Source organism: Nuphar pumila, chromosome 16 (genome assembly GCF_984573655.1).
Source record: "Nuphar pumila chromosome 16, dmNupPumi1.hap1.1, whole genome shotgun sequence".
Lineage (NCBI taxonomy): Eukaryota > Viridiplantae > Streptophyta > Magnoliopsida > Nymphaeales > Nymphaeaceae > Nuphar > Nuphar pumila.
In genome coordinates this window covers 63,846,643-63,873,282 of record NC_143264.1, presented here as the reverse complement: position 1 = coordinate 63,873,282, position 26,640 = coordinate 63,846,643, and the positions used below count along the sequence as shown (strand labels likewise).

At 41.6% G+C, this 26,640-nt stretch overlaps 1 protein-coding gene across 1 annotated transcript in view; it reads right to left on the bottom strand.

Moving 5' to 3' along the window:
- Nucleotides 1–793: 793 nt before the first annotated feature.
- LOC149813365 (deoxyhypusine hydroxylase-B-like) overlaps nt 794–26,640 on the bottom strand; it is a 46,707-nt gene continuing 20,860 nt past the window's right edge. Inside the window, exons 2-7 of the mRNA XM_089991869.1 lie at nt 18,884–19,017; nt 18,516–18,751; nt 18,287–18,425; nt 3,775–3,901; nt 1,325–1,443; nt 794–1,238 (exon numbers count right to left, since the gene is read on the bottom strand). Of these exons, the coding sequence (XP_089847995.1) occupies nt 1,206–1,238; nt 1,325–1,443; nt 3,775–3,901; nt 18,287–18,425; nt 18,516–18,751; nt 18,884–19,017 (788 nt within the window). The 3' untranslated portion in view covers nt 794–1,205. The remainder of the gene's footprint in view (nt 1,239–1,324; nt 1,444–3,774; nt 3,902–18,286; nt 18,426–18,515; nt 18,752–18,883; nt 19,018–26,640) is intronic.

Sequence of the window (26,640 nt, the reverse complement as noted above, 5' to 3'; positions counted from 1 at the left end):
ATCGGCAGAAAATCGATAAGCATCACCCCAGAATCAGCTATTATTTATTAATGAATGTTAAAAAATACTAAAAATTAATTTTTAATCTTTTTAAATATTATTTTTCCACGTCACGTTTTGATTGACTCGTAATATTTTTTTTTGCTGATACAGAACGATTCACTTGAGTATAGTATCAGCCGAATCGTTGGCCAAACGATTCAGGGGCTATACCGATACTGACAACATTGCCCACCTTTATCCCGTTTACCTGGATAAGTGGGTGCACCCAAACAGCCCCCTTAAAGGAGAGTGGTGCAGAAGCTATAATTAAGAAAATCAACGCATCGGCTGTCCACATAATGGCATTCCAGACACACACATCTCCGTATTTCTGCATGAAATTACAGCCCCTACATATCAATGTTATCAGTTTTCAAATTTGCAGATCCAAACACGGGTGGAAAGGAAGACAAATGAGTGGAGTCATCCAATCACTCTTTAACAGTATATTACAAAGGCCAACTACAGCATAGATGACTGCACAAAGGGTAACTATAGCATAGATGACTAACAGCCTGAGGTCCGGTTCCCCTGTGCGCTATATATACAGCACACAATAGCAACTTTCTTTCTTTCTGTGTCCCTAATCGACTTGGAAGCTGTCACATGGATATTTCATTTTGGCCATCGTATCGTGTCCCCTTATATGCTAGTCATATTGAAAACTTCATAAAGATGGTCGTCTCCCTGTATCCACAACTGCATCCATGCGACATAGCTTGGAAGAAACAATGCCGTCCACAAAAGGAAAACACAGAAGCTTCTTAAATTCAACATGAATCATGCAATTCTGCATATAAAACCGCATGGTTGAGGGCACAGACAGACCTCAAGTATACAGCTTAGCAGAAAAAATTATTATCAGCACACTGATCAGATTGAGATGTGGCAGATACACTCCTCGTCATTGAAATGTCTTGTCTATGAAAGACTTACATATGCAAAAGTGAAGGTATTTCTATAATCACAGAAACTACACACCACACTGCCAGTCAAACACAGTTGGTAGTCAACTATATACCTCACAGTTTTTATCAGAACTCTCAAAGCATCCAAGGAGCAGAATACAGAGCCAACAAGTTTGGTTAATATTACGACAAACTCACATTGTTGAATGACGTAATCACAATGTGCATTGCTGAGAACACTGAGGCGGTAGTTCCCTACATCACTTCTGGTGCCTGCATGTAAAAAAACTGGAAAAAAGAGAAGGCACAATTACAATTTCCCCCAAAAGTTCCAGAAGTATCCAGTTTTCAATTTTAATCTAATAATAGTTTACCTCAAACGGCTTGCCACATCTTTCAAATTCTAGCATGCTGAGTGCAACTTCACAGCTCTGGGAAACAATAGGTTCAGGATCCCTGGTGAATTCCTCAAGAAGTGAAATGCTTTCATGATCTACAATTCAATCAAGAACACACATTAAAATGTTTTCTGCTGGAACCGGATATCCTGTTGACCAGTGAAACTTCTCCAAGGTCTTCAGAGACATGCATTAATGGCTCGCATGGCGCATATGTTCAATCTGGTATTTATACTGATCAGAAAATTCATGATATTTGGGGAAAAAAAAGCACGACACTAATTATTTTAGGAGCAATCCACTTGCAGTCATTAGAAGTCTCACATACCCATTACCTCATAGTTGTTCTACGATCACACAAAGGCACTGATCATGAAAATCTCCAATGGCATGGATATAGCATCATCTGGAGACCCCTGGGATTCGAGTTTATGAGACTCCGACCTAATTAAAGTAACTGAAAAGGCTAAAGTTATTTTCTGTTTTGTTATCTACATCTCCAAAGTGGACATACTGGAGCAGCAACTAGAAGCTCAGCACATAACCTTGACTTTGCTGTAGAGCAGATACTTGTTTTGTAAAAAGTCTTATATGTAATTGTACAAGGGAATTATCCATTTTAATGTCCTATAATTTCTAGAATCAAACACAGCCCACCTAAACTGGCATATGGGAATTTTGTACTTCCAATCTAGTAATGGCTTCTCTAACTTCCCGCACCTCATACTTCTAGTCTCTTTTACATTCGTTAGAAAAAGGTTTCTCAAGGTATCTTTAACACCTTTGATTGATAGATGTTAAAGCATGTAACGTGCATTTTAGTAGTGTGTGTATGTTACCCCCATTAAGGTGTACATATGTTCATTGTAGAGGGGTATTTCTATAACAACCTTAGGTAATATAGTAAATTGTTTTTTTGTCTTCTTGTGTAACCCTAAAGGGATGTCCCCTTTTATGTTGCAGCCCACTGGCGGAGCCAGGGGTGGGCATGCGTGGGCGGTTGCCCACCCCAGAATTAGAAATCGGAAAAAAAAATTTCTTCTGACGATGTTAAAGAAAGAATATGCGTCCATGTGTGTTTTCTTCTGACGATGGTAGTGCTAATCTTTTCCTTTAATTTTTTTTACCTTATTGAACTGTGTAAAAACTGCAGAAGAGACGGGTTATTAGTTCGTGGGAGTTGGAGTTCTCTCTTGTGAATATTCAACTAAGATCTGTGTGTTTTCCCCAGCTTCTTCTTTTGTCATTTGTTCTTTGTGAAACCGTGTAACCTACGGTTATGGGGAACCCGGCTCCACTCATCCCTGTATCATCCTCTGTGGTCATAACTCCCTCTCGGATCTCATTGGTACTAAGTTGTTTTGATCAATCTGGCCCTATCGATGGGTTCAACACAGTTGATTTAATAGAAATCAATCTTTTGATAGTGTTCTTTAATAAAAAAAAACATGATTTTCAATTTATTTTGACAGTGTTCTTTAACAAAAAAAACCATGTTTTTATTAATGGTTATTGATTTTTGAATCAGCAAAAAGTCCTGCACATAAGTCGGATTCTGTCTATTCAAATGCCGATCTTCACTAAACGGATGATGTAGATCACATACACAGGGTCCAATTTGATGAAAACAACTTGCATGGGGGAGGTCCTAATCACAGGAACGGCGATATGGATGACTGGAACCTAAATCTGGTTATGGGTGCCATGCAAAACACTATGCTTGCTTCACTAAATGGAGGAAAAGAGGGATTAAAAGTGTGTTGTAGCCTGACCACAGGCAGGCCGATGCCATGAAGGCCCTCAGAATGATGAAACCAGATGGTACCATCAACTTGATGGCCATCGCCTTCTCCGGCCAGGGAGGCCACTTCTAGAAGAGCATGTCAGATCTATCACGCACAACCAAATTTTCTTCTGACGATGGGTGGTTAAAAAAATTCTGGCTCCGCCACTGGTCCGAATAAATGGATCGTCCTTCAAGACCATAGCATTGTCAAGTCTGCCCACCAAACGAAAACTTCTGGCTCCGCCACTGAATGTAGCCTCTTATTCTTTTGAACAAAATGAAGCTTTTCTATCTTCTTCACATCTCCTAGTTAAAATGTATTGTTTATGTAAAACAATTTTTTTGCATTATACATATGTATATTCAATCAACAAGATTTTTGTAGGTTAATCTCATATATTTTTCAGTTATTTCAGTTATTGTAATAACCGTAATTTTCTTTGTTACTTCTTTGTTACTTAATAGCCTCTTATTCTTTTAAACAAAATGAAGCTTTTCTATCTTCTTTATTGAGCATCTCCTTCTTGCCTCTCTTGTGCATCTTGTTGAACAATGGAATGGTCAAAGTAGCCACCACCATATTCCACAAGTAACAAATCAAGGGACAACATATTAGAAATGCTGGTTGGTCAAAGAATACCTGCAATAGAGCCAAGAGCTTCAGCAGCTTCATGCCTGACCATTGGATGCTCATCAATGTTTTTAAGTACCCTTGATAATGCAACAGAAGCAGCTTTGTCTTGTAGTTGCCCCAGAACGTATGCAACCTGGCAAGTAATTCAAAATTTTAAACCCCATGAAAGCCACAAAATACCACGTTGTGTCAATGAACAGCTGAAACAAAAAGAATTTAAACAATGCTTATTTGATTACAGACTATTAATCTCATGGCATAATAAGTTTGATCAAGCAACATAGCTAATGTGAAATGTACTAGCAAAACCATAGAGAGCAAGGTTGTAAGTAGGGTATAGTTACCCTTATCGATCGAGCCCAAAGTTAGATATGTATCATAGTGTATTGTAAAAAACCCTAAACCTTTAATAAAAAAATTCAAAAATTCCAAAAAAATCAGACAAAATTAGCAAAAATTCTAAAAAAATCATAACACATGAAACAATGATGAATCACACAAAATACAACCATAAAATCACATAGGAAGCATTTATGTCTCTATGAGCTGCATAAGACCAAGGTTGTAAAAAGCGTACCGTAACCCGTATCGGATGGGCCCAAAATAAGATACGTATCGTAACAAATCGTATGTTTTAAATAAAAATTAAAAAAATCCAAAAAATAAGGAAAATCTAAAAAAAAATCATAACACAAAAAACAATGATGAATAACATGAGATAAAACTATAATATCATATATCAAAGCATTTATGTGCAATGAATAGCATGCATAAGACATTGAAGATTCAATAATCAAGATAATATGCTATAAATGGCATGCATATCTCACAAGAAAAATGCAATTGCAAACTATGAAATAATATGCATACTAAATAATGAACCCCAGCAAATAAATCACAACATTCATAATAATGTGTGTTTACATAAACCAAAAAAAATCATAAATTATTTTTTAATACTTAAAAATTTTACAAAGCCAAATTTATTCAAAATTTAAACAAAAATGAAATAGATAACATCGATCATGAGTATCATCATCATCATTGTCTTTTTTTTGCAAAAAATCTTCTTAAATGACTCTTAAGCTCTTTAGGGATGAATATGAACTAGGCCCAAGGGTCTTATATGTTTTTGAAAAAAAAACATTAAAATGAGTGCAGTTAAACTGCATTTATAGCATGTCTTAAGATACGCCCTGTATCCGAGTGTATCATAAAATACAAGGGTATTGTAAGATACACACTCATATTGAGATACAAGTGTGTATCGTATCGAAAAACCCCATAGATACGATATGTATCGTAGCGTATCGTACGATACACTACGATGCATACAATATTGATAGAAAGAACTACTTAACTGCATGATATTTGAAAATTGTTCTTATTTAAAGTGAAACATTGCCAACTCAGAAAACAAACCACGGGAATGATGTTTGCTAATTATATTTGTAACGCCCGTGTAAAATAAAAAACAAAAAAAAACGCGTCCAACTCATGTCAGACATGTGCCCTGCACGTGTCGGGGGTTTGGTTCCCTGTGTCGGGCCTGGATCCGGGTCCGAACCGGACCCAAGCCTGACCCGGACCCGGGTTCTCGAAGCCTCGAGAACCTACGCCTTTTAAAAGACGCAGTCGTCTCGAGCGAGGGATCAAAACCCTCACCCCTTCTCTCTCCTCTTCTCTGTCTCTCTCATGCTGCCGCCAGCGACTGGAGACGCCGGCGAGCAACTCCGTCCGGCCGCCTCCTATCTTAGTCCGGCAAGCCTCCCCGACGACCAGCGATCCTCCCATCTTCGTCCCCTGTGTCGCAGGATGCCGACGATCGGTTCCGACGACGGCCTCTGAGCTCCGACGACCAGCGATTCTCCCCCCTTCAAGCTCCGGTGAGCCCCCAATCTCCTTTTTCTGCTCCCGTCGGCGATCGAAGCCAACAGTAGCCTTCGAGTTTGACCACCTCCTTGCATCTTTGACGATCGGCGACTGTCGTCGTCGATAACCTCGCCACCGACTTTCGAGCTTCGACAACCTCGTTTCCTCGGCGGCCACCTGCGATATCAGTGGCGACCTTATCAGATTCGTTCACAGGAAATAAGGAGAGAGAGAGAGTGAGAAAGAGAGAGAGAAATTCACAATGGCTGGGGCGGCACTGCAATACCCGACCTCCAAAACCCTAAACATTATAAAGTAAAAACATATACATATTATAAGAATGCCATTAATGAGATCCTATTTAACATGTGTTTCATATAATATGCGTATGGATCTGGATCCAGATCCATACGCATATGCAAACTGTATTCTAACACCCTCCCTCAAGTTGTACGCGATTTTGGAGCATGTACAACTTGCTCTTCAATAGCCAAAATTGACGTCCTGTTAATCCCTTGGTAAACAGGTCTGCCACTTGATCTTCTGTTCGAACATGACGTAGTTCTATCTCCTTCATCTCGACTTTCTGCCGTATGAAATGTTGATCAATCTCAATGTGCTTCGTTCTGCTATGCTGGATAGGATTACATGCAATGTTTATTGCGCTTTGATTGTCACATAAAAGAGATAATCGAATAATTGTCTCCCCAAGATCACTCAATAAGTATCTAATCCATGTGGCTTCTACCGTGCCTGCAGTCATCGATCTATATTCAGCCTCTGTACTCTATCGTGCCACTGCCTTTTGTTTTCTGTTGCTCTAGGACACTAAATTGTGCCCAATATAAACACAATATCCAGAGACACATCGTCTATCATCTGGATCCCCTGCCCAATCTACGTCTGTATAAGTGATGAGTGCATGTCCTCTATGCAGATTATCGTTCTTGCGATAAACAAGTCTGTCTCCTATAGTTCCTTTTAAATAGCGTAGAATGCGCTTCACAGCTTCCATATGACCCTCCGTTAGAGCATGCATAAACTGGGATACCTGATTGACAGCATAAACTATATCAGGTCTGGTAAAGGTCAAGTACTATAACATCCCCACGAGACTTCTATACGTTATAGGGTTGACACAAAGATGACCATCTTCAGAGCTCAGCCTTTGATGTAATACATTAGGAGTGCTGACTGGTTTGCAATTCGTCATCTCGGCTCTTTCCAGAAGGTCAAGAGTGTATTTTTGTTGTATGAGTGTCAATGTGTCTTGTTGTCTGTCAACTTCCACACCAAGAAAATACCGCAACTCCCCTAAATCTTTCATCTTGAAAGTTTTCATTAAAAACTGTTTCACGTCTTGCACATGATTATCTGAGCTCCCAGTGATCACAATGTCATCAACATATATAATAAAAAGTATAACAATGTCCGCCTTTTGGTAAATAAAGAGTGAGTGATCCAGAGAGCATCTTCTAAAGCCATAACTCTGAATCTGCATAGAGAAACTTTCAAACCAGGAACGGGACGCCTGTTTCAACCCATACAAAGATTTCCTTAGTTTGCACACCCAGGCAATAGGATCCTTCTCGGCATAACCAGGTGGTTGCTCTATATACACTTCTTTAAAGTTCCATGCAAAAATGCATTTTTAACATCCATCTGGGTAAGGCTCCAACCTTGATCGACTGCTAGGGATATGATGATACGAATAGTACCCATTTTGACTACGGGACTAAAAGTTTCGTCGTAGTCTTCACCATATTGTTGTGTGAATCCTCGAGCAACAAGTCGCGCCTTATATCTGTCAATACTTCCTTCAGGCTTATATTTTATTTTATAAACCCATTTTGAGCCAACTACATTCTTTCCTTCTGGCCGAGGGACTATTTTCCAAGTCTGGCATTCATGAAGAGCTTTCATTTCTTCATTCATAGCTTCAGTCCAATGATGGGATTGAAGAGCTTGATTAAAACAAGTGGGTTCATCCTGTTTTGTGAGCTGAGACATAAACAACTGGAAATCAAGGGAGAAGGTCTCATAACTCACCCATCGTTGAATAGGATGCTTAATGTGTGACGGCCTTTGAGCCAAATCATTGGCGATGCTTTCCTCCACATTCCTCGGCTCTGTATTTTTGTCCCGTCTAGTGTATATTTGTCCAGAGAAACGTTCTACTGGGGGTGGCTCAACTGGAGATAATTCACCATGCATTTGTGAGTCATTCAACTCCCTACTCAAGCCGAAGGAAGGACAATTTGTTTGACATGTTTCTCCTGTATTAGCAAAAAGATCTGCGCTCATCCATGGATCATATACTTCTAATTCTCGAGGTGGCAACACTGCAGAGTCATTGACCTAAAAATTTTGTTCATCAAAAACAACATTTCTGGAGGTCCTAATACGTTTTGTAGTAGGGTCATAGCATCGATAACCTTTGTATTCATCTGCATACCCAACAAATCTGCACTTGACAACCTTGTCCTGAAACTTATTTCACAGGGACGAATCAATATGTACATAACATACACAACCAAAAACATGCACTTCATCGTAAGAGGGATGTTGCCCAAATAAAGTATAATAGGGAGATTTCTGATACAAGAGTGCCATAGGAAGGCGATTTATGATATGAACAGATGTGTGAAAAACTTCTGTCCAGAGACTAACGGGCACATTGCTATCATGTAACATGCCAATCAACACAGACGATGGAATGAAGAAGATAAACAAATGCCAATGAACGAGAATAATAAAAATGGGTAACAGAAAAGAAAAGGCCAGATGAGCACGCTGAAAGGAAAAAGGGACCACCTTTCAGAAGATGAGATTTCAGATTCAGAAGATGAGATTTGAGATAAAGAGAAGATGATCACGCTGAAACAGTCCACGCTGGGTGTTGTTCACGCTGAAGAATCACGATCTCGGGTTGTTGTTCACGCTGAAGAATCACGATTTGGGTTGTTGTTCACGCTGAAGAATCACGATATGGGGTTGTTGTTCACGCTGAAGAATCACGATCTGGGTTGTTGTTCACGCTGAGGTTGCTGTTCACGCTGAAGAATCACGATCTGGGGTTGTTCACGCTGAAGAATCACAAATCTGTTGTCCACGCTGGAACTGTTACTGTCCACGATCTGGGTTGCTGTTCACGCACAGAATTAACCTAAGCTCTGATACCATATCAGATTCGTTCACAGGAAATAAGGAGAGAGAGAGTGAGAAAGAGAGAGAAATTCACAATGGCTGGGGCGGCACTGCAATACCCGACCTCCAAAACCCTAAACATTATAAAGTAAAAACATATACATATTATAAGAATGCCATTAATGAGATCCTATTTAACATGTGTTTCATATAATATGCGTATGGATCTGGATCCAGATCCATACGCATATGCAAACTGTATTCTAACAGACCTCTTGTCTGGCGATCGGCTGCGCCAGAGCCCCCAACGTCGAAGCTTTCAACCCACTGCCGACCTCCCCATCGCTGGCAGTCACAGTCGTCGGCCATCTCCCCTTCGTCGGTGTGAGGCCCTGTCACTCTCTCCTTGTGTCTGCTAGCACCCACCTCGGCAGACACCCCCCCTTCGTTGGAGGTTGATGCTGGTAACCCCGAGGCCAGCCGCTCCTCGGTCCCTTTTTCGCCTTTCGAGCGAGGGTTCGTCGCCATCGGCCACCCTTCTCTTTCCCCTCTTCTCTGCTGCGATCGGTGATCGTGCTGGCGACCTCGAACCCCTCCGACGACCCCGTTGCGGCGATCTTCCGAGGTAAAACCCTCCCCTCCTTTTCTTCTCCTTTGTGAGGAGTTGGTCGACAGGGGGCTGAGCCCCCTGTCGTCACCTCTTGTCGGCAAGGGGTTACCCCCCTTGCCTTTTTGCAGTTGGTCGACAGGGGGGCTGAGCCCCCTATCGTCGCCTCTTATCGGCAGGGGGCTCCACCCCCTATTGCTTTATTGTTTTTCGGCAGGGGTTTCGCCCCCTACCTCTTGGGGTCCTCTGTCAGGGGGCTTTGCCTCCCTACCCTATCCTGTGTTCGGTAGGGGACAAGCCCCAGGGGGGCGAGGCCCCCCCTGTCGTTGCTCTTGTTTTTCGGCAGGGGGCTTCGCCCCCCCTGCCTTATGTTGTTGTCCCGGCAGGGGGCGGAGCCCCCCTGCTCTCCTGTTGTTTCTCGGTAGGGGGTGAGGTCCCCCTGCCTTTGTGTTGCTTCTCAACAGGGGCCTTCGCCCCCCTGGCTTCTTTTGTTTGTCGGCAGGGGGCAAGGCCCCCCTGCCTTCAATGGTTTTCTCTGCAGGGGGCGAAGCCCACCCTGCACCCTTTGTTGCTCCTCGGCAGGGGGTTCTGTCCCCCTGCCTCCTGCGTTTTGCCGGCAGGGGGTGAATCCCCCCTGCTTTCCTGTCTTCGAGCAGGGGCTTGCCCCCTGCATTTCATTTGTTCTCCGGCAAGGGGCTTTGCCCCCTTGCCTTGTTCTTGCTGCCGGCATCCCCTGCCTGGTTCGTTCCCAGCAGGGCGGTGCCCCTGTCCGAGATCCTGTTCTGACAGGGGGCGTTTCCCCCGTCTTGTTGTGGCATGTCTTGTTATGGCAGGTGTGGCACGAAGCCTCTGCTCCCTCCCCTGCCTTTCTCTGTTCTGGCAGACAGGGAGCTCCTGCTCCCTGCCTCTGGCACCCTTGTCTGCAGGATGCAGGGTTCCTACCTCTGCCTCCTGCAGGTAGGAGACCTTGCTGCCTTTGTTGCTTCTCGTTTATACTACGACGGATACTAACGTTCTAAGCTTTCCAGGTTGAACGGTGGATCTAGCTCGCCCTCTGTGGCTCGAGCTCTTGTTTGCTTACGCCGCTGGCGTACAAGGACCTGCAACCCCTCAAGGTAGGGGATTCTTGCGTGAAAGGACAATAAACGGATAAATGCTAAAATAAGGAAAGATAACTAAAAGAGGATGATATATGTATATGTATAATATATACGTATAATATATATACGTATGTCTTTACCTTCAAGGATGCAGTTTCGCGATCCTTGTCCTCTTTACTTTCTCGCACTTTCCTTTTTGTTGTCGTCGCGCTATATGTGCTCAGGTTTTTCATTTTTGCCTTTACATTTCATGTCTTTTAACTCAAGGACGCGGTTTCGCGATCCTTGTCCTCTCTACTTTTCCATACTTTACTTTCCTGCTGCCCCGCGCCTTGCGCCATGGCATTTACTTGTATATGTTTGCCTTTTTACTCTAGGACATCCTGGTCCTCTTTTACGTTCCTGCACTTTGCTTTCTGTATTTACTTGTTGCCCCGCGCTTTATGCGCCATGGCCTTGCTACTTGCTTTACCCTTCGTACTTTACTTTCCTGTGCTGTCATGCTTGCTCTTGCACTTACCTTTCGTATGTGTTCGTCTTTACCTTGTTGCCGCACTTCGTGCATATGCTTTGCTCGTGCATGTATTCTTATCTCTATCGTATGCTCCTTTACTTGCTTACGCTTATCGTTTAATCGAGGTGCAACCCCATGCCTCGTGAGTCGTCTTTTACACTTGTTAGTCAGTATAGGATCTCATATCTCGTGAGTTGCTTACGTAGTTGTCTGCTTGTGTGTTTCGATGGTCGCGGTATGATTCCATACCTCGTGTGTAGCTCTAGAGTTCTACCCTCGCGGTGCAGCTTCGCCCATCGAGTCTTGCCTCTCAATTTATCATTGTATTAGTATGTGCACGGGTTTGCCCCTTGTCAGCTTGCACTCCTTGAGTGCAGTTTCGAGTGTATAGTGTATATCGTTTCACTTGTCTTAAAAGCCACGACACACACTTATGCACTTCGGTTCTCCAAAAATGGTAGTCTTAGGTGCAAACCTATTTTCAAGGATATATAGCTTTGTAAAGGAGAGATAGCGGATGGGTCTCCCAAATCGATGTATTTGGGAGAAGTGTGTTGCAACCTCAGTTCGCCTATTCGATACGACTCAAATAACCTTGTTTAGGAGCCTGTGCACGAGTAGGGCGGGGATCCTAGCGAGGTACTTGCGCCATCGCTAGATCGGCGTTACATCACTTCTGATACGAGACCTAGTTTCTAGGCTTTCTTGTTCAACCAAGATAGTAGTGCCTTCCTTCCTTCGTGAAGGTATTATTGGATTTCTTACAAGGAATCCATGTTCCTCCTCTTGTAGTTGCACTCTTAATCATGTACGATATGTTTGGGCTACGAAGAGCAGGACGAAAGGTCTGTAGTAACCTCTAAGCGTGTATTGACACATTAAGCTAATCCTGTTATGTTGTTTTCGCCTAATAGGCAGAATGTTTGCAATTGTCTAAAGGACCCGAGCACGATAAGTTGGAACTTAAATGAGTTCATTGTGGGCTTTTGTAAAGTAGAAGTGTTGGGATTTCCTGCGAGAGATCCTTACCCTTCATCGTGGTTGTACTTTTGAACAGGTACGTTGCCTACTGCGGTGAGTAGGATGAGAGGTGTATGGTTGCCTCGAATGCGCAATAGCGTGTATAATTCACATAAATGATAATCATGCGCCTTCACAGGCAAGATGCTCGATTGGGTTGAAAGACCAGAGCATGTAGAATGAGACGACGGTTAAGAAACCCCCCGTCGTGCTCATTCGGGACGGTTCATCAAGAGAGAGGATGGATGGTACAAAACTTCGATGGACAGTCATTAATGGCAATCTCGGGCAAAGATCCGACTTCCCCAGTCATCGTAGGTTAGGGAAAATCCTTCAGGCCACTTCTGCAGAAGTTCGGATGCGCATCCATTGGGCCTTTGTTTGCCTTTGGGAATTTACTTTTTTGGTCACTGGCCGTCCCCTTAGGAGCGGACTCAGTCAGTCATTCGGGGTATAATAAAATACATAGCATAATGGACCCCTGAATCGAGCTCGGCTGTTTCTACGTTTTGCCTTGTGCGTACCCACAAAGGCCTGCTCATAATGAGACAAGATATAACTCACACATGATTATGAGATATGCGTGTTGCGACATGCACTGCTTGCTTGCTTGTTAGCTCGGTAGTTCGGTACACTACTCGTTGAGCTATGCATGCTTATCGAGGCGTTACTCTAGTTGGTTAAATTGCTTGTGCAGTTCTCTGTTAGATAATAACTAGCTTCTCATACTAATCAATTACTTATACTATTAACATTATGCTAGTTTTTACCTTTTGTGATATAACTGCTACTGTATGATTGCTTATCATGTGTAGCTTATGAATTGCTTGTGATGCAATAGCTTGTGCCTTACGATTTACGTAGTCACTTGTCGATAGATTGAACCATCTAAGGGTAATTGTATGTATAGCGAGCATTGTCATGAATGCTTATCTTATTCAGTCACTTTGTTTGACTGGTGGATAGAGTTAGTTACTCTTCACCTATAGTATATGTTGGATTGCTATAGTTGCTTGTTTAGTACTATAGTTCTCACTGCCCTTGTATGTAGTTGTTTGCTTTACTAGAGCTTTGCTAACTCCACAGTACTTTTGTTAGATCTGCTAGTCTTGTTTTTCCTGCTTGATCTAGCGATTATCTTGCTTATTGCAGCTTTTGTTTTTTCTTGTCTTTTGCACCCCTACTAGTCTATTGTGAGACTGACCCATTCCATGAGCAGGTGGTGAACATGTTATACAGCCTACGATGGCACGATGACGTGATGCGTTCAAGGCAAGGCCCTTTCCTGACGTTGCGCTCCTGGGGATACTTTTGATAGATGTGGTATAAAGTTTCTTGAAAGCATCTCTTCTGATTAGAACTCTGGATTTCTAAAACTGTATTACCAAAACGTGGTTCTTATTTTCATTTCAATAAAATATATACTTGAGTTGCAAATCAGTTTATAAGGGGTGTTTGTTTTTGTGTTGTAATGCGCCCAAGGTCTAGGGACTTGCTGTTTTGAACCTGATCTTCGGCTGAACTTCTGTTTCAAACTCTGATAAATGATTGATTTCAAAGCTTTCAACCTTTTTCATAAAAGGTTTCAAGTCCACGATTTTGGGGCGTTACAATATCAGTAGGCAGGATGTAAACCAAAACTGATGCTACAATAAAAGGCATTCAAGATACAAGAGACCAATCAATTCAAGTTTGGAAGGATTAGCTTAAATTGGGTAAGCAAAACATGACCGTTCCATGTAAAAAGGAAAAATATGATTAGGGCTGCAAATGGGTTGAATATGGGTCTCGTTGGATTGAGTCCATATCCACATCCACATAAGCTAAGTGGATATGGATCAGAGTTACCAGTCGAGGAAGCGGGAGCGGGAAGCGATACGGGAAGCGAGGCACTTTCAAAAATTTAGGAAGCGGGGAAGCGTGGGACCACTTAGAAGAAAATTCCGAACCGTCTCGGAAACGACCTAGGAAGCGAACCGGAAGCGAGGGGGAAGCAAAAAAAATGAAAAAATGGGGAAGCGAGGGGGAAGCGTGGGGGAAACGTGGGGGAAGCGTGGGGGAAGCGCGCTTCCCATTTATGGGAAGCGCGTTTCCCATAAAAGGGGGACGCGCTTCCCCTCACGCTTCGGAAGCACGACGTTTCGCGCTTCCGAAGCGCGCTTCGGGGAAGCGCGCTTCCCCTTTTGCCTAGGCGCTTCCGGTAACTCTGATATGGATATGATTTGGCAATAGAAAAGTACAACTAGGCTAACCCATATCCAGTTCCCAACTTGACTAATCCAAATCCAAACCATTAATATTTTATAGATACGCAAGTGCACACACACCCAGTGAGGGTGTGTATGAGTGCATGCAAGTTGGATATGGTTGGATAGGGATCTGGATAGGATTTTGACTAGAAATTTTGAAAAGCACATCCCTATCCATATCAAGTTGTAACTGTATGGAATCCATCACGTACACATTTTTTGTGTGGATAATTTTAGTACCATGATTTACATGTTAAAAAAAGACATGATTTGGATGGGTAACTAACCCATACCTTATGTAACGCCCCAAAATTTCAAACTTTCGAACCTTTCAGGAAACAGGCAAGAGAATAGAAAAAATTTGTTTTCTTCATAGTTTGTTTATGAAATCAGCGAAAGACTATCCTTTTGTTAAATTTAGAAAGGCTAGCTGACCACTTTGAGCACGTTAGCTAAAAGAACCAAAACTCACAATCCATGCTCTTTGCAAAACACTTGGAAAAGCCACTTTCATTAAAAGAAATTTTCAAATAGTACAAAATTTGGATATCCCAAAGAAAATCTGTTACAAAACCCCAAAAACGTCCAAGACACGAGCTAAGAGTAGGAAGAAGAAATCTTGAAGTCATCTTGCCATCGCGTCATTGTTAGTGGTGTACATAATCATCAGTTGTACCCATAGAATGGGTTAGTTTTGCGAAAAACTAGTAGGTGCACAAGAGAGACTACAAGAAACTGAATTAAGTACATTTAATTCAGTATGTTAAGCAATTTAAAGCAGATATGCAGTTAAACGGGTAAGCAGTTCAAAGCAGATAGGCAGTTCAAAGCAAGTAAGCAGTGCAACTATCAAACGCAGCAGGACGATTCATTTGATCGTAAGTTGTGAACTACTACGCAATAAGAAAGTCTCATGACCCATCAACCAGTGTGAACAGACTTTATGTTCCGATATTACTGGCCTACGGGTACGCGCAGACAAAACATAGAAACAACTGACACTAGTTTGGGCGTCTGTTATTGTATGTATTTTCAATAACCTGAATAGCTAGTTGAGTCCGCTCCTAAGGGGACGGCTTTAGTCGAGAGAGGATTCCCCAAAAGCAGGTACTTGGCAACGGATGCATCCAACTTATACAGAGTCCATAGGATCTACCACCTAGGATAATGTCTGATAGTCCCTTCCCCCAACTCCAATGACTGGGAAGGCCGGATCTTTGCCCGTGGGGTGATTGTTAACAACCTATCCATTGGAGTTTTATACTGCCCCGTCTTCTCCCTTGACAGACAACAAGTGAATGGGTGCGTTAGGTGTTGCTTAACTAACGACCCATTCTATGTTGTGGTCTCTCAACCACTCAAGCATCTAGCCTGTGAAAGCGACCAGTCACCATTTTATGTGATTACAGCATTGTGCATTTAGCACTATTCAAGGTCGCACCACCGTCTCATCCGTTCATCGCAGCACTAACGTGTAGTGCACGACTACAAGTACTCTAGGATAAAAGGGGTATAGCTCCTCAATAGGAGCCTCAACAAAAGTGTTTCACAAAGATGTAATGTCTCTCAAACTTTACTTTTGACATTCTTTATCTTTTGAAACAACCAACATCTTGTGCCACATTTCGCATGCGATTTTCTAGAATCTCATCTGCTATCGGGGTATCTACATGTCTCGCATGACTCGATACCAGCCTTGATAGACGGGATACGGGTTTCTCAACAGAACCTCCACTAAGAAGTTCGCTCAAGTCAACTTTGCAGGACTGCTCGCTCGAAAAGCCAGGATCTCTGCTAGGGATCCCTCTCCTTAGACGAGGATGTATCGCTAAGCTCCTGACTCAACTCTTGTCGCAAGAGGGAGAGCGGTAAATGCCTCTTGCATCCTCCACGAGGATGCCTTTATGGCACATGAAATGAGCGAAAACCTGAGCGTCATCTGCAATGGCAAGGCAGTAATGAAACATTTGCAAAAGCAAGAGCCTGGGCGCAAAACGTGATGGCAAAGTAAAGACCGAAAGAATGAGAGCAAACGCAAAGACGGTGAACTCCTGTGAGGATATATATATATATATATAAAGATTGTTATTTGGTCCTTTATGCTTAAACTTATTATAGGTTATGCGTGTGAATCCTAATGGGTTATGATTTATGAGATTGCCCCCATTCATTATTATGTGCATTAAATATGCTTTAATTACATGTTGAATATATATATATGTGTGTGTGTGTGTGTTTGTGTGTGTGTTTCATATTGATTATCTTATTCACATTGTTATATACATAAATAACTCCTCTTTTCTTGAGAGATCTTTTAAATTGTTAAATTTTATATGCATGTTGTCATGCTTGCTTGGTAAAAATTGATGTTTTACTTGAAGTGTTTTTTTTTAAACTTTGGGATATTATTAATACATGATTGTTTATTTCTTCTTGATAATTGATATGTTCTTTAGTGATTAAATTCCTATATGATCAATATTTATGTTTTCTTGAAAAACATGTTGATTTTGGGTTTATGATTGTCTAAATTTGATTTCATAAAAAATTCTCTTTAAGGTATGCTCATCTTATCTTTTTTAATGATTGTCTAATGCTTCTAAAAATTATTGTTTGAAAAAATCTACTTGAGTGTTATTCTTATTTTGAAACTTCATAACTATTTAGTTATAATAGCTTCTTTTGTGTAATTGGGACTTTTGTTTTGTTCTCTCAATAGGTTCTTAAAGATGTGATGGAATGAGAAAGGAATATCTTCAATGCATCATGAAGATGGAGAAAATTATCGAAGGCGTTTGGAGATGATCAATAAAGACATTTGAAGACTTATATTTGCAAAATTCTCTAATATTTCATAAAGATGGAGATTTTCATTGAAGACACTTGAAGACTTGGATCCTTTCCATTGACTTTTTTTTGTATTTCTAAACTTTCGATATATCACACTGTAAGATTGAGTGGGATGTTAAGACGTGTGTGTGTGTATATATATATATATATATATATATATATATATATATATATAGAGAGAGAGAGAGAGAGAGAGAGAGAGAGATAATGATGTAATAGGTAAATGCCCCCTAAAGATATTTTTGTCATTTTACTCATGTAATAGGGACTGTTCATTAGGAACAAATTTTCTTTTTTTTATTATTATTTTTTCTTTTTGTGTATTTTCCCATCTAGAGCATGGGCCCTATGGTCTTTTGACCATAGAGTCTTTCGGGGCTCCTCAACGGTCATAAATATGACCATTGGGAGCTCCCATATGGTTTCCCTCTCTTGTATGTGTATAAATAGGGACTTTGTCCCCTTTCATTCCTTAATGCTTTTCTTAAGCATTCATACAACAACAACAACAACAACTACGCCTTCATCCCAAAACAATTGGGGGTCAAATAGGGGGTTTTGAACCAGGGACTGTCCCCAAAGAGGCAACAAAACTCTCACTACATTATATTCTATTTCATTTTCTTAAGCATTCATACTCAATAAAATATATATTTTATATGTTCGTGTTCTTTTAAAGTCTTTGATGTCTTGAATGCACTTAGTGCTTGTGTAGTGCCTTTGTGCTCTTGTATTGTCCCTAAGTAGGACTGGTGTATGTGCATGTGCACTTTGTGTTTATGATCTTGTTAGCCCTTAGAGGCCCTTGTTTTGTATTTCTGCATTTTTCATTACACTCCATTTCCAATGCATTCCCACAAACGCCATTCTCTGAACACAACTACAACATAGACAGCAGTTCTTATGGTTGACTGGAAACAGTTTGCATTGATTAATGTCAGAACAAAAAAATTTATCTGCGCCTGAAAAAATTTAATGCCATACAAAGACCACATCAGGTCCTTATTCTACAGAAACATCAATGCACACTATCATTGGCCCAAAGAATAGTGAAGGTTCAATACACGTGTTCAAGTATGACAATATCTGTGAATATGATATCAGAATACAGGATAGCATGCACACAATAAGGTTGAAGAGAGGATAAAGTTGGACAAACCTCATGTCGCAGAAGAGCACTTCTAGCACCCAAAGAAGCGATAATAGCATTAACAGCTTCTTCCCCTCCATGATTTCGAAGAGCAAAGAGAGCAGCATACCGTTCATACATGTCGTCCTCTTCATTCAAAAGAACATTCCTGAGATACAAGAAAACCAAAGATTAATAGTGAACAGAAACAAAACTATGCACTAAGAAAGAGAATGTGAAACATTTCCTAAGGCAATACCTCAGCTGGTCTACAGAACAACTGTGAGATGTTGGTAGAGCAGGATCAACTGACAGAAATGGTGATGCAACTTCTGAAGATGTCTCAAAACTTCTACCAATGCTTGCTTTCTCTTCTATACGTCTTAGAGACAATTCACATGTTTCACGAACTTCCTCTGCAGGGTCAGAAACTAAACTTCTTTTCAAAATTGGGACGTTACTCACCAACCCAATTGCACCAAGAGCTTCAGCTGCCTGCGCCATTAAAATATCCATGAAGCCAAATTCTTCTTCTTAAAGCACAAAGCTAAATAACAGTTTAATTGGACAGGTACATAACCTTGCTTTTCTGTACACACACAGCAATGGCCTTTAAAGAAAGGGTACCTCATGGCGTACAATAGGGTGAAGAGATAGATCTTCAAGAACATTCTCTAAAGCAGGAACAGCTTCCACATCTTGCATCTGACCCAACGCAAATGCAGACTCATGTGCAAGAAGATTTGATGAATCCCTGGTTGCTGTCAATCCAAAAAAACAAGAAATTTCACCATTTGTTAACATAAAGGTTGACAAATACAAAAAGTTCACGCATTGAAAATGTCAAAAACTACATTGACTTTTTGTTATCTAATATTTTGAATTTGAAAGAAAAAAAAAAGACAGAGAGAGAGAGAGAAATAAAAGATGGTACTACCTTTGTAAGGTACATCTGATGCATGGTAATAAATGTCAACATTATACTAGTGCAATATTCCTCAATGCAAAAAAAGGTACACAAGCAGATATTGAGGACATTTTCCCAGTAGAAATTGATTGTTTGAATGAAAAATCCTTGATTAGATAAACAATACAGCTAGTCAGTTAGACAACTATTCCTCTACTATCCATATTGGCTACTGAATGGTTAATGCAGTTAATTATGAAGATAGACAATTCATCAAACTTGACAGTTGACATACAAAATCTGACACATTCAATTTGTGTCCCACTTATGTTTCGGCTGCTTTTCTTCTACATTTAAATTATTTAAACCTTATGATATATGTTCCTTACATTTTACAGTAGTTTTGACCATTTCCCTCCTTCAATATTCCAGTTTCAAGTTATTAACAGCATTTACTGCCTTATACCTTGGAATGCCACCAAGCGTTCACCTCGGTCATGGTCAACTAAAAGATGAATGCCTCGTGATGAAGCAGGGCCTAAAAGATTCAAGGTGCCAAAAAAGTAGACCAAAAGAGCCTCATGTTCCTCACCTATGTCACAAACACTCCACTGTAACGGGCATGTCTCTTAATGAATTTAAGGCTTGTGCTTCTTAAACACAGGCATGAAGATCATATAGAAGCTAAGGGAGCTTATGGAACATGATGATGGTGGAGGAGGAAGATGAAGATCATGAATAATGACTTATAGAAACTTGGTGATGGTACCATAGTTACCAGGACGCAAAATGGATACGCTAAGCAGAAGTGGAGATGTGAATGTTAAAAAGTATTGTGAAGCGAGAAGCATGATTCATTTTGGAAGCGATTGTGGAAGCGTATGAGAAACGAAAAAGGAAACGAGGGGAAGTGAAAAAAAAAATTATATTAACAAGAAAAATACAAAAAACAAGGGGGAAGCAAATACGAAACAAAAGGAAAACTATTTGAGAAGCGTGTTTCCCACAAATGGGAAGTGCACTTCTCATAAATGGGAAGCGAGTTTTCCCCACGCTTCCCCCTTTTGGGGGGAGTGTGGCACTTCCCGCTTCGGAAGTGCACTTCCCCACCTATAGGGGTGCTTCCAGTAACTATGGATGGTACTACGGATTGGGCAGTCAAATGAGCCAGTATATCATGTTACTTGCAATTTTCATGATGATGCAAAACTTCAAATATTATACATATGAGGTGTCCCTGTTTATGATATGTGGCCACTCGTGAAGAGATGTAACTAAGAAATCATAGTGAATATCAAGGGCACATTCACAAAGCTATGAAACACTTTCTCAACTGGGAAAGTAGGCCATCTTTTCCCAGGCAAGAAAGATTTTCATAATTTTGCAAACATATTTTCTCATGGCAAAATGACCCTAACCTCACAATGGGAAAACAATTCTTGGCTACTTTCTCAGGTGTACGACAGTTGTAAACATCCCATGAGATAAATGCTACTTACTCCCTTTTAAGCTCCCATTCACTGAATCGAGTTGCCATCTGATGTGATCAACGGAAAAATATTTTGGAGCATTTACGACCGTCCATCTTAGAATCACTGCAAAAACCTACTCACATCCAAATCAGGCGTCCCCATTAAACGAACCATGTAGGTCACGTCAAAGCTCTCTCTCTCTCTCTCTCTTCACATATATATAGAATCTTATGATGTATTAAACATGATAAAATCTTCTAATATACTAAATAAATCATGCTAAACACATTTATAAGGTTAGATTTACCATTTGGTGGCTAGATCTATGCAAACAAGAGTGTTTACCAGCATATGGTATATATATAGGGTAATGTTTTAGTAATGGCGACATTACCTAAAAACGAGTTTTGATCTCCTATGCACAAGTTGTTAAGTTGTTTTGATCCAAACCTATGTCACATGGGTGCGGGTGCGGGTGCGGGTGCGGGTGCGACACGGGTGCGGCGCAATTTCAAAAATTTTGGACACGGGGACTCGGCTATATATATATTAAAAAAAAAAAAATATATATATATATATATATATATATATATATATATATATATATATATATATAAGACTCGGTCAAAGTTGTGCCCATTAGGGGACAGGTGATGAGTTGTGAAGGCATTCTGTACACTTTCTTCATACAGGAATAATTCACTTTTGGGCACTTTCTTCATACACTGTAATAATTCACTTTCTTCATACAGGAAAAAACCACAAAAACTTGAGTTGTGCCCATTCTGTACTTAAAACTTGAAAGTGTACAGGTTTTTTAGTTGTGATGGGTTTTTTTCCTTACAGCTGTAGCCCAGAAAATTTTAAAAAAAAAAATCAAAAAAAAAAAATCCAAAAAATGGACCAAAATGACCCTGGGTGCATTGACCACACCCAGGGTCGGGTTGACCGAGTCCGAGCCGCACCCGTGTCCGCACCCGTGTCGACGCGGGTGCGGCGACCTTGGAGCCGAGTCCGTGTGACATAGATCCAAACCAACTTCATGGATGGATTCAACATGTTCAGAATAGTGGGAACCAGCTTTTGGATCATGTTTTTCGATGAAAAAGTATGATTTTATGACCCATGAAACTATTGCAGATTGTAGACAGTTGATTTTTAAAGCCTTATAAAATCCTATCTCCATGTCATAATTGGATGATTCAAAAGCCGATTGCCACTAAGTGAAACATGTACATCACTTCTGTAAGTTTGGTTTCATGAAAAACAACAAAAAAATGAAAACAAAGGGCTGTTTGTAGGCAATGGCAACAGTAGCTAATAAAGCCCTATATATATATATATATATATATATATATATATATATATAAATGAAAACCTACCCAATAGAAAATCTCCCAAACCTACACACTAAGAAACATTTATCGGATTTTCGTTTTTTTTTTTTAATTCTGACCTTACAGATGTGATATATGCACTTGTTTTCATAGGAATCAATTCTTGGAGCATTTGATTTCGATGCATGGATATGTTTTTATAAGGTTTCAAAAATCACTACAATTTCATAAATTTTTTAGGCTCCAAATACCATTTTTTCCATTCAAAAAGCATGATTCAAGTGTCGATTTCTAGTAAATCAATCATGTTGAATACATCTGTAAGGTCAGAATTTCGAAAAACACCAAAAATCCAATAAATGTTTCTTGGTGGGCAGGTTTGGGAGGTTTTCTATTGGGTAGGTTTCCATTCTCCTATATATATATATATTGTAATGAAATGCTAATGAAAAGAAATAATGTCACTAAGTCACTAAAAGATGCACCAAGCATACAAGCAATAGGCCACTAATGGGCAAAAATACAATAGGGCACAAAGTGGCAATTGGCTAACACCCACAATATGAGAGAGAGAGAGAGCTAAAAAATCTGTAAACCTTTATTGAGAAAAGCTTTTACAAGCTTACCATATTGTAGGGCAAAGCCCCTTATTTATACACAAAAAGGAAACAAAGACGGGCTCCACAAAGAGTCGTTGGAGGGGTCCAATGACTCTATGGTAGACCCCTCATTACAAAAGGAAAAAGAAAGAAAAAAAGAAAAGATAAAGAAAATAAAAATAAAGAAATTAAAAAAACATATCCATAATGGATATGCGTATATACATGTGAATAGACTATTTTACCCCTAGTGGGTATTACAATATATATATATATATATATATATATATATATATATATATATATATATATATATATATATATATATATAAAATATATATGTATATATGTCTCTCTCTCTCTCTCTCTCTCTCTCTCTCTCTCTCTATATATATATATATATATATATATATATATATATATATATAATGCCAATATATTTTAACACCAGTGAGATCACCGAGAGTTTGCTAAGGAGAAAGTATAAGCGAGGCGATGGCAAGGCTTTGGTGAAGAAGTCCGCCAGCTGGCATTCTGAAGTCACATAAGGTAGTTGAATGGTCCCTCGTAAAAATTCATTTCGAACATAGTGGAAATCCATTTCTATATGCTTTATTCGTTCATGAAAGGTGTGGTTGCTAGCAATCTAGATAGCACTCTTATTGTAGCATCACAACTTCGAAGGAGTAGAAAGAAAGATGCCCATATCTTTGAGAAGACTTCTCAACCAGACAAGTTTAGTGGTGATGGTGGTCATTGCCCAATACTCAGCTTCTATGGAAGAAAGAAATTGTAAAGTCCACTTAAAAAAAAAAAAAACGAGTCGGACACGTATCCGACACGCGCTAGGCACGTGTCGGACACGTGCCTCGGTTGATCCGCCGCTTCGGACCCAGGCTGGACCCTGATCTGCGCCCGAGCTGGACCCGGATCCACGCGCAGCCCAGGACTCGGCTTCTCGAACGATCGAGAAGCCTGTGCCTTTTAAAAAGGCGCAGGCGCCTTGGGCGAGGGGCTGACGCCCTCGCCAGTTCTCTCTCTTCTCTGCGTTTACGCCCCCTCCTTCCTCTCGTTCCTTGTGGCCACAGTTGTCGGCGAGCGTAGCCGACGGCTGTCTCACCCTCGGCACAAGCGACGACAACCGTATCCGCCGACCACTTGTTCTCCTTTGCTGCGTGGGTGCCAGCGACGCACCGCCTTACCTTGCGGCTCCTGCGACTTCAGTCGACGCCTCCGGCGCCTCCACACCCCCTTTCTTTCTTTGTGTCTGTCGGCGACACCGAAGTCTTCGACGGTAGTCCCCAGGTATGTAAACCTCTCTCGCTCGTCTCGCTGCGTCGACAGGGGGCTTCGTCCCCCTGTCCCTTTTGTTTGGCGGCAGGGGGCGGAGCCCCCTTGCCACCTCTCGTGTTCGACAGGGGGATTCATCCCCCTGTCCCTTTGTTTACCGACAGAGGGGGGCGGAGCCCCCTTGCCGCCTTTTCGTTTTGACAGGGGGCTTCGCCCCCCTCCCCCTGTCTCTCTATGTTGCCGGCAGGGGGGCGGAGCCCCCTTGCCGCCTTTTCGTTTTGACAGGGGGCTCCGTCCCCCTATCCCTGTGTTTGTCGGCAGGGGGCGGAGCCCCCTTGGAATCTCGTTTTGACAGGGGGCTTCGTCCCCCTGTCCTTGTGTTTGTCGGCAGGGGGGCGGAGCCCCCTGCCATCTCGTTTTGACAGGGGGCTCCGTCCCCCTGTCCTTATGTTTGTCTGCAGGCGGCGGAGCCCAACTGCCATCTCGCTTCGACAGGGGGCTCCGTCCCCTTGTCCCTGTGTTTGTTGGTAGGGGGGTGGCAGAGCCGCTTGCCATCTCGTTTTGACAGGGGGCTCTGTCCCCCTGTCCCTGTGTTTATCGGCAAGGGGCGGAGCCCCATGCCACCTCTCTGGGTCGAGAGGAGGCTTTGTCCCCCTGTCTCTTCTGTGTTGCCGGCAGGGAGGCGGAGCCCCGTGCCATCTGCCTGGTCGACAGGGGGCTCCGCTCCCCCTGTCTTTCGTTGTGTTTGCCGACAGGGGGCTGCCATCTGTTTTGTTTTTCTTCAGGGACTCTATTCCCCTGTCCCTCTTTAGTGGCCAGGCCCATGTCTCATCTTTGTCTTGCACGCTAACTTTTTACGCTTGCAGGTTGCATGACGGAGCGCACACGTGTCTCATGGCCAGAGACCGTTCGTACTTACGCCCACAGGCGTTTGGAAACCCGCAACCCCCCAAGGTAGGGGAAAGTTGCGTGAAAGGACTTTGAATGAACAAAACTAAAACTAAAGAAAAGATAATCAAACAAGAGGACGATTATATATGTATACAGATAAGTTATATATGTACGTTCTTTAACTCAAGGACACAGTTTCGACATCCTTGTCCTTTTTATCTTTTCAGCACTTTACTTTCTTTTGCCGCCGCGCTTTATGTGCCTAGGCTTTACTTTTTGGCTTTTAACTCAATTATGTTGTTTCGCGATCCTTGTCCTCTTTATTTTTTCAACACTTTACTTTCTCTTGCCGCCGCGCTTTATGTGCCTAGGCTTTACTTTTGTCTTTTAACTCAAGGACGTGGTTTCACGATCCTTATCCTGTTTACTTTCCAACACTTTATTTTTTGTCTTTTAACTCAAGGATGCGGTTTCGCGATCCTTGTCCTGTTTACCTTCCAACACTTTACTTTTTGTCGCCCCGCGCTTTATGCGCCTTGGCTATTTACGTTTCAGCACTTTACTTTTTGTTGCCCCGCGCTTTACGCGCCTTGGCCTTGTGCTTGACCAACTGGTTTATGCTCTTACTGCCTTACGTTTTGCTTGCGCCATATAAATTGCGATCATGCTATTGTTTCTATTTCTCAGGTATCTCTAGAGATTGTTGACAGCTTTTGAGTTTGTTTTGAGTGCCTCCTTGTGGCATGTGGCTATGAGCCTAGTCGCATCTCTTGGCGGTGATATGTGATGCTACGATGAGTAGCATGAGGTGGATATACCTCATGGTATGCGAAAAGCATAATTGTGGACATCTCACTAATTGATAATCATGCGCCTTCACAGGCAAGATGCTCGAGTGGGTCGAATAGACCAGGCATGTAGAGCAAGGCGATGATGAAGAAAAACCCCTCATTATACTTGTTTGGGGTGGTTCATCAAGGGAGAGGATGGATGGTATAAAACCTCTGATGGACAGGCCATTCATGGCTATTACAGGCAAAGGTCCGGCTTTCCCAGTCATCGGAGGTAGGGAAAATGACATTATCATAAGTATCCTAGGTGGTAGTCGCCCGGCACTTCTGTAGAAGTTAGATGCGTCATTGGGCCCTGTTTTGCCTTTGGGGACTTACTCTCTTGGCCACTGGTCGTTCCCTTAGGAGCGGACTCAGTCAATCGTTTGGAGTATAATAAAATACATAGCATAGTGGATCCCCGAATGGATCTTGGTTGTTTCTACGTTTTTTACATTGTGTGTACCCACAATGGCCAGTTAATAATCAGCTCACATTATGGCATGCTCACAGTTGTTCTTTGTTCTTGCTTTGGACTGCCTGCTTTACATTGCTAGTGGTTTGCTACTTTTGATAGTTAGAAGGTATGCATGATAAGTCTTGTTGTGACTGCTTACAGTTAGATTATTATCACTGTAATACTAGCTTGCTTGAGCTCACGATGATATTCAAGTTAGCTTTGCTATTTACCTGCATGTTGCATCAGTTTATATCTGCTTAGATATGAGCATGCTTTAGATTAGTTGGTGTTCTTATTCTTTTGCACACCTACCAGTTTTCAGGACTAACCTCATTTTTTATGATTGTAGGTGACAGGTAGGCTCTCCTTACAGGTGGCGGTGCAATGCTACATGATCAAAGTCTCACCTCTCTCGTCGGTGTTCTGACTACTTTACTTTGGGTTTTGTACTTTTGTTGTTAGGGGTGGATGACTCCCCCTGTTCTGTACGGACTAAACCTTTTTATAGATAAACTCTTTTCTATCTTTTGCTCACTGTTTGGCTTAGTTAGGAAATGGGTTTGTGCTGGGTCTTTTTGCTAATGTGGTCAGAAGAATC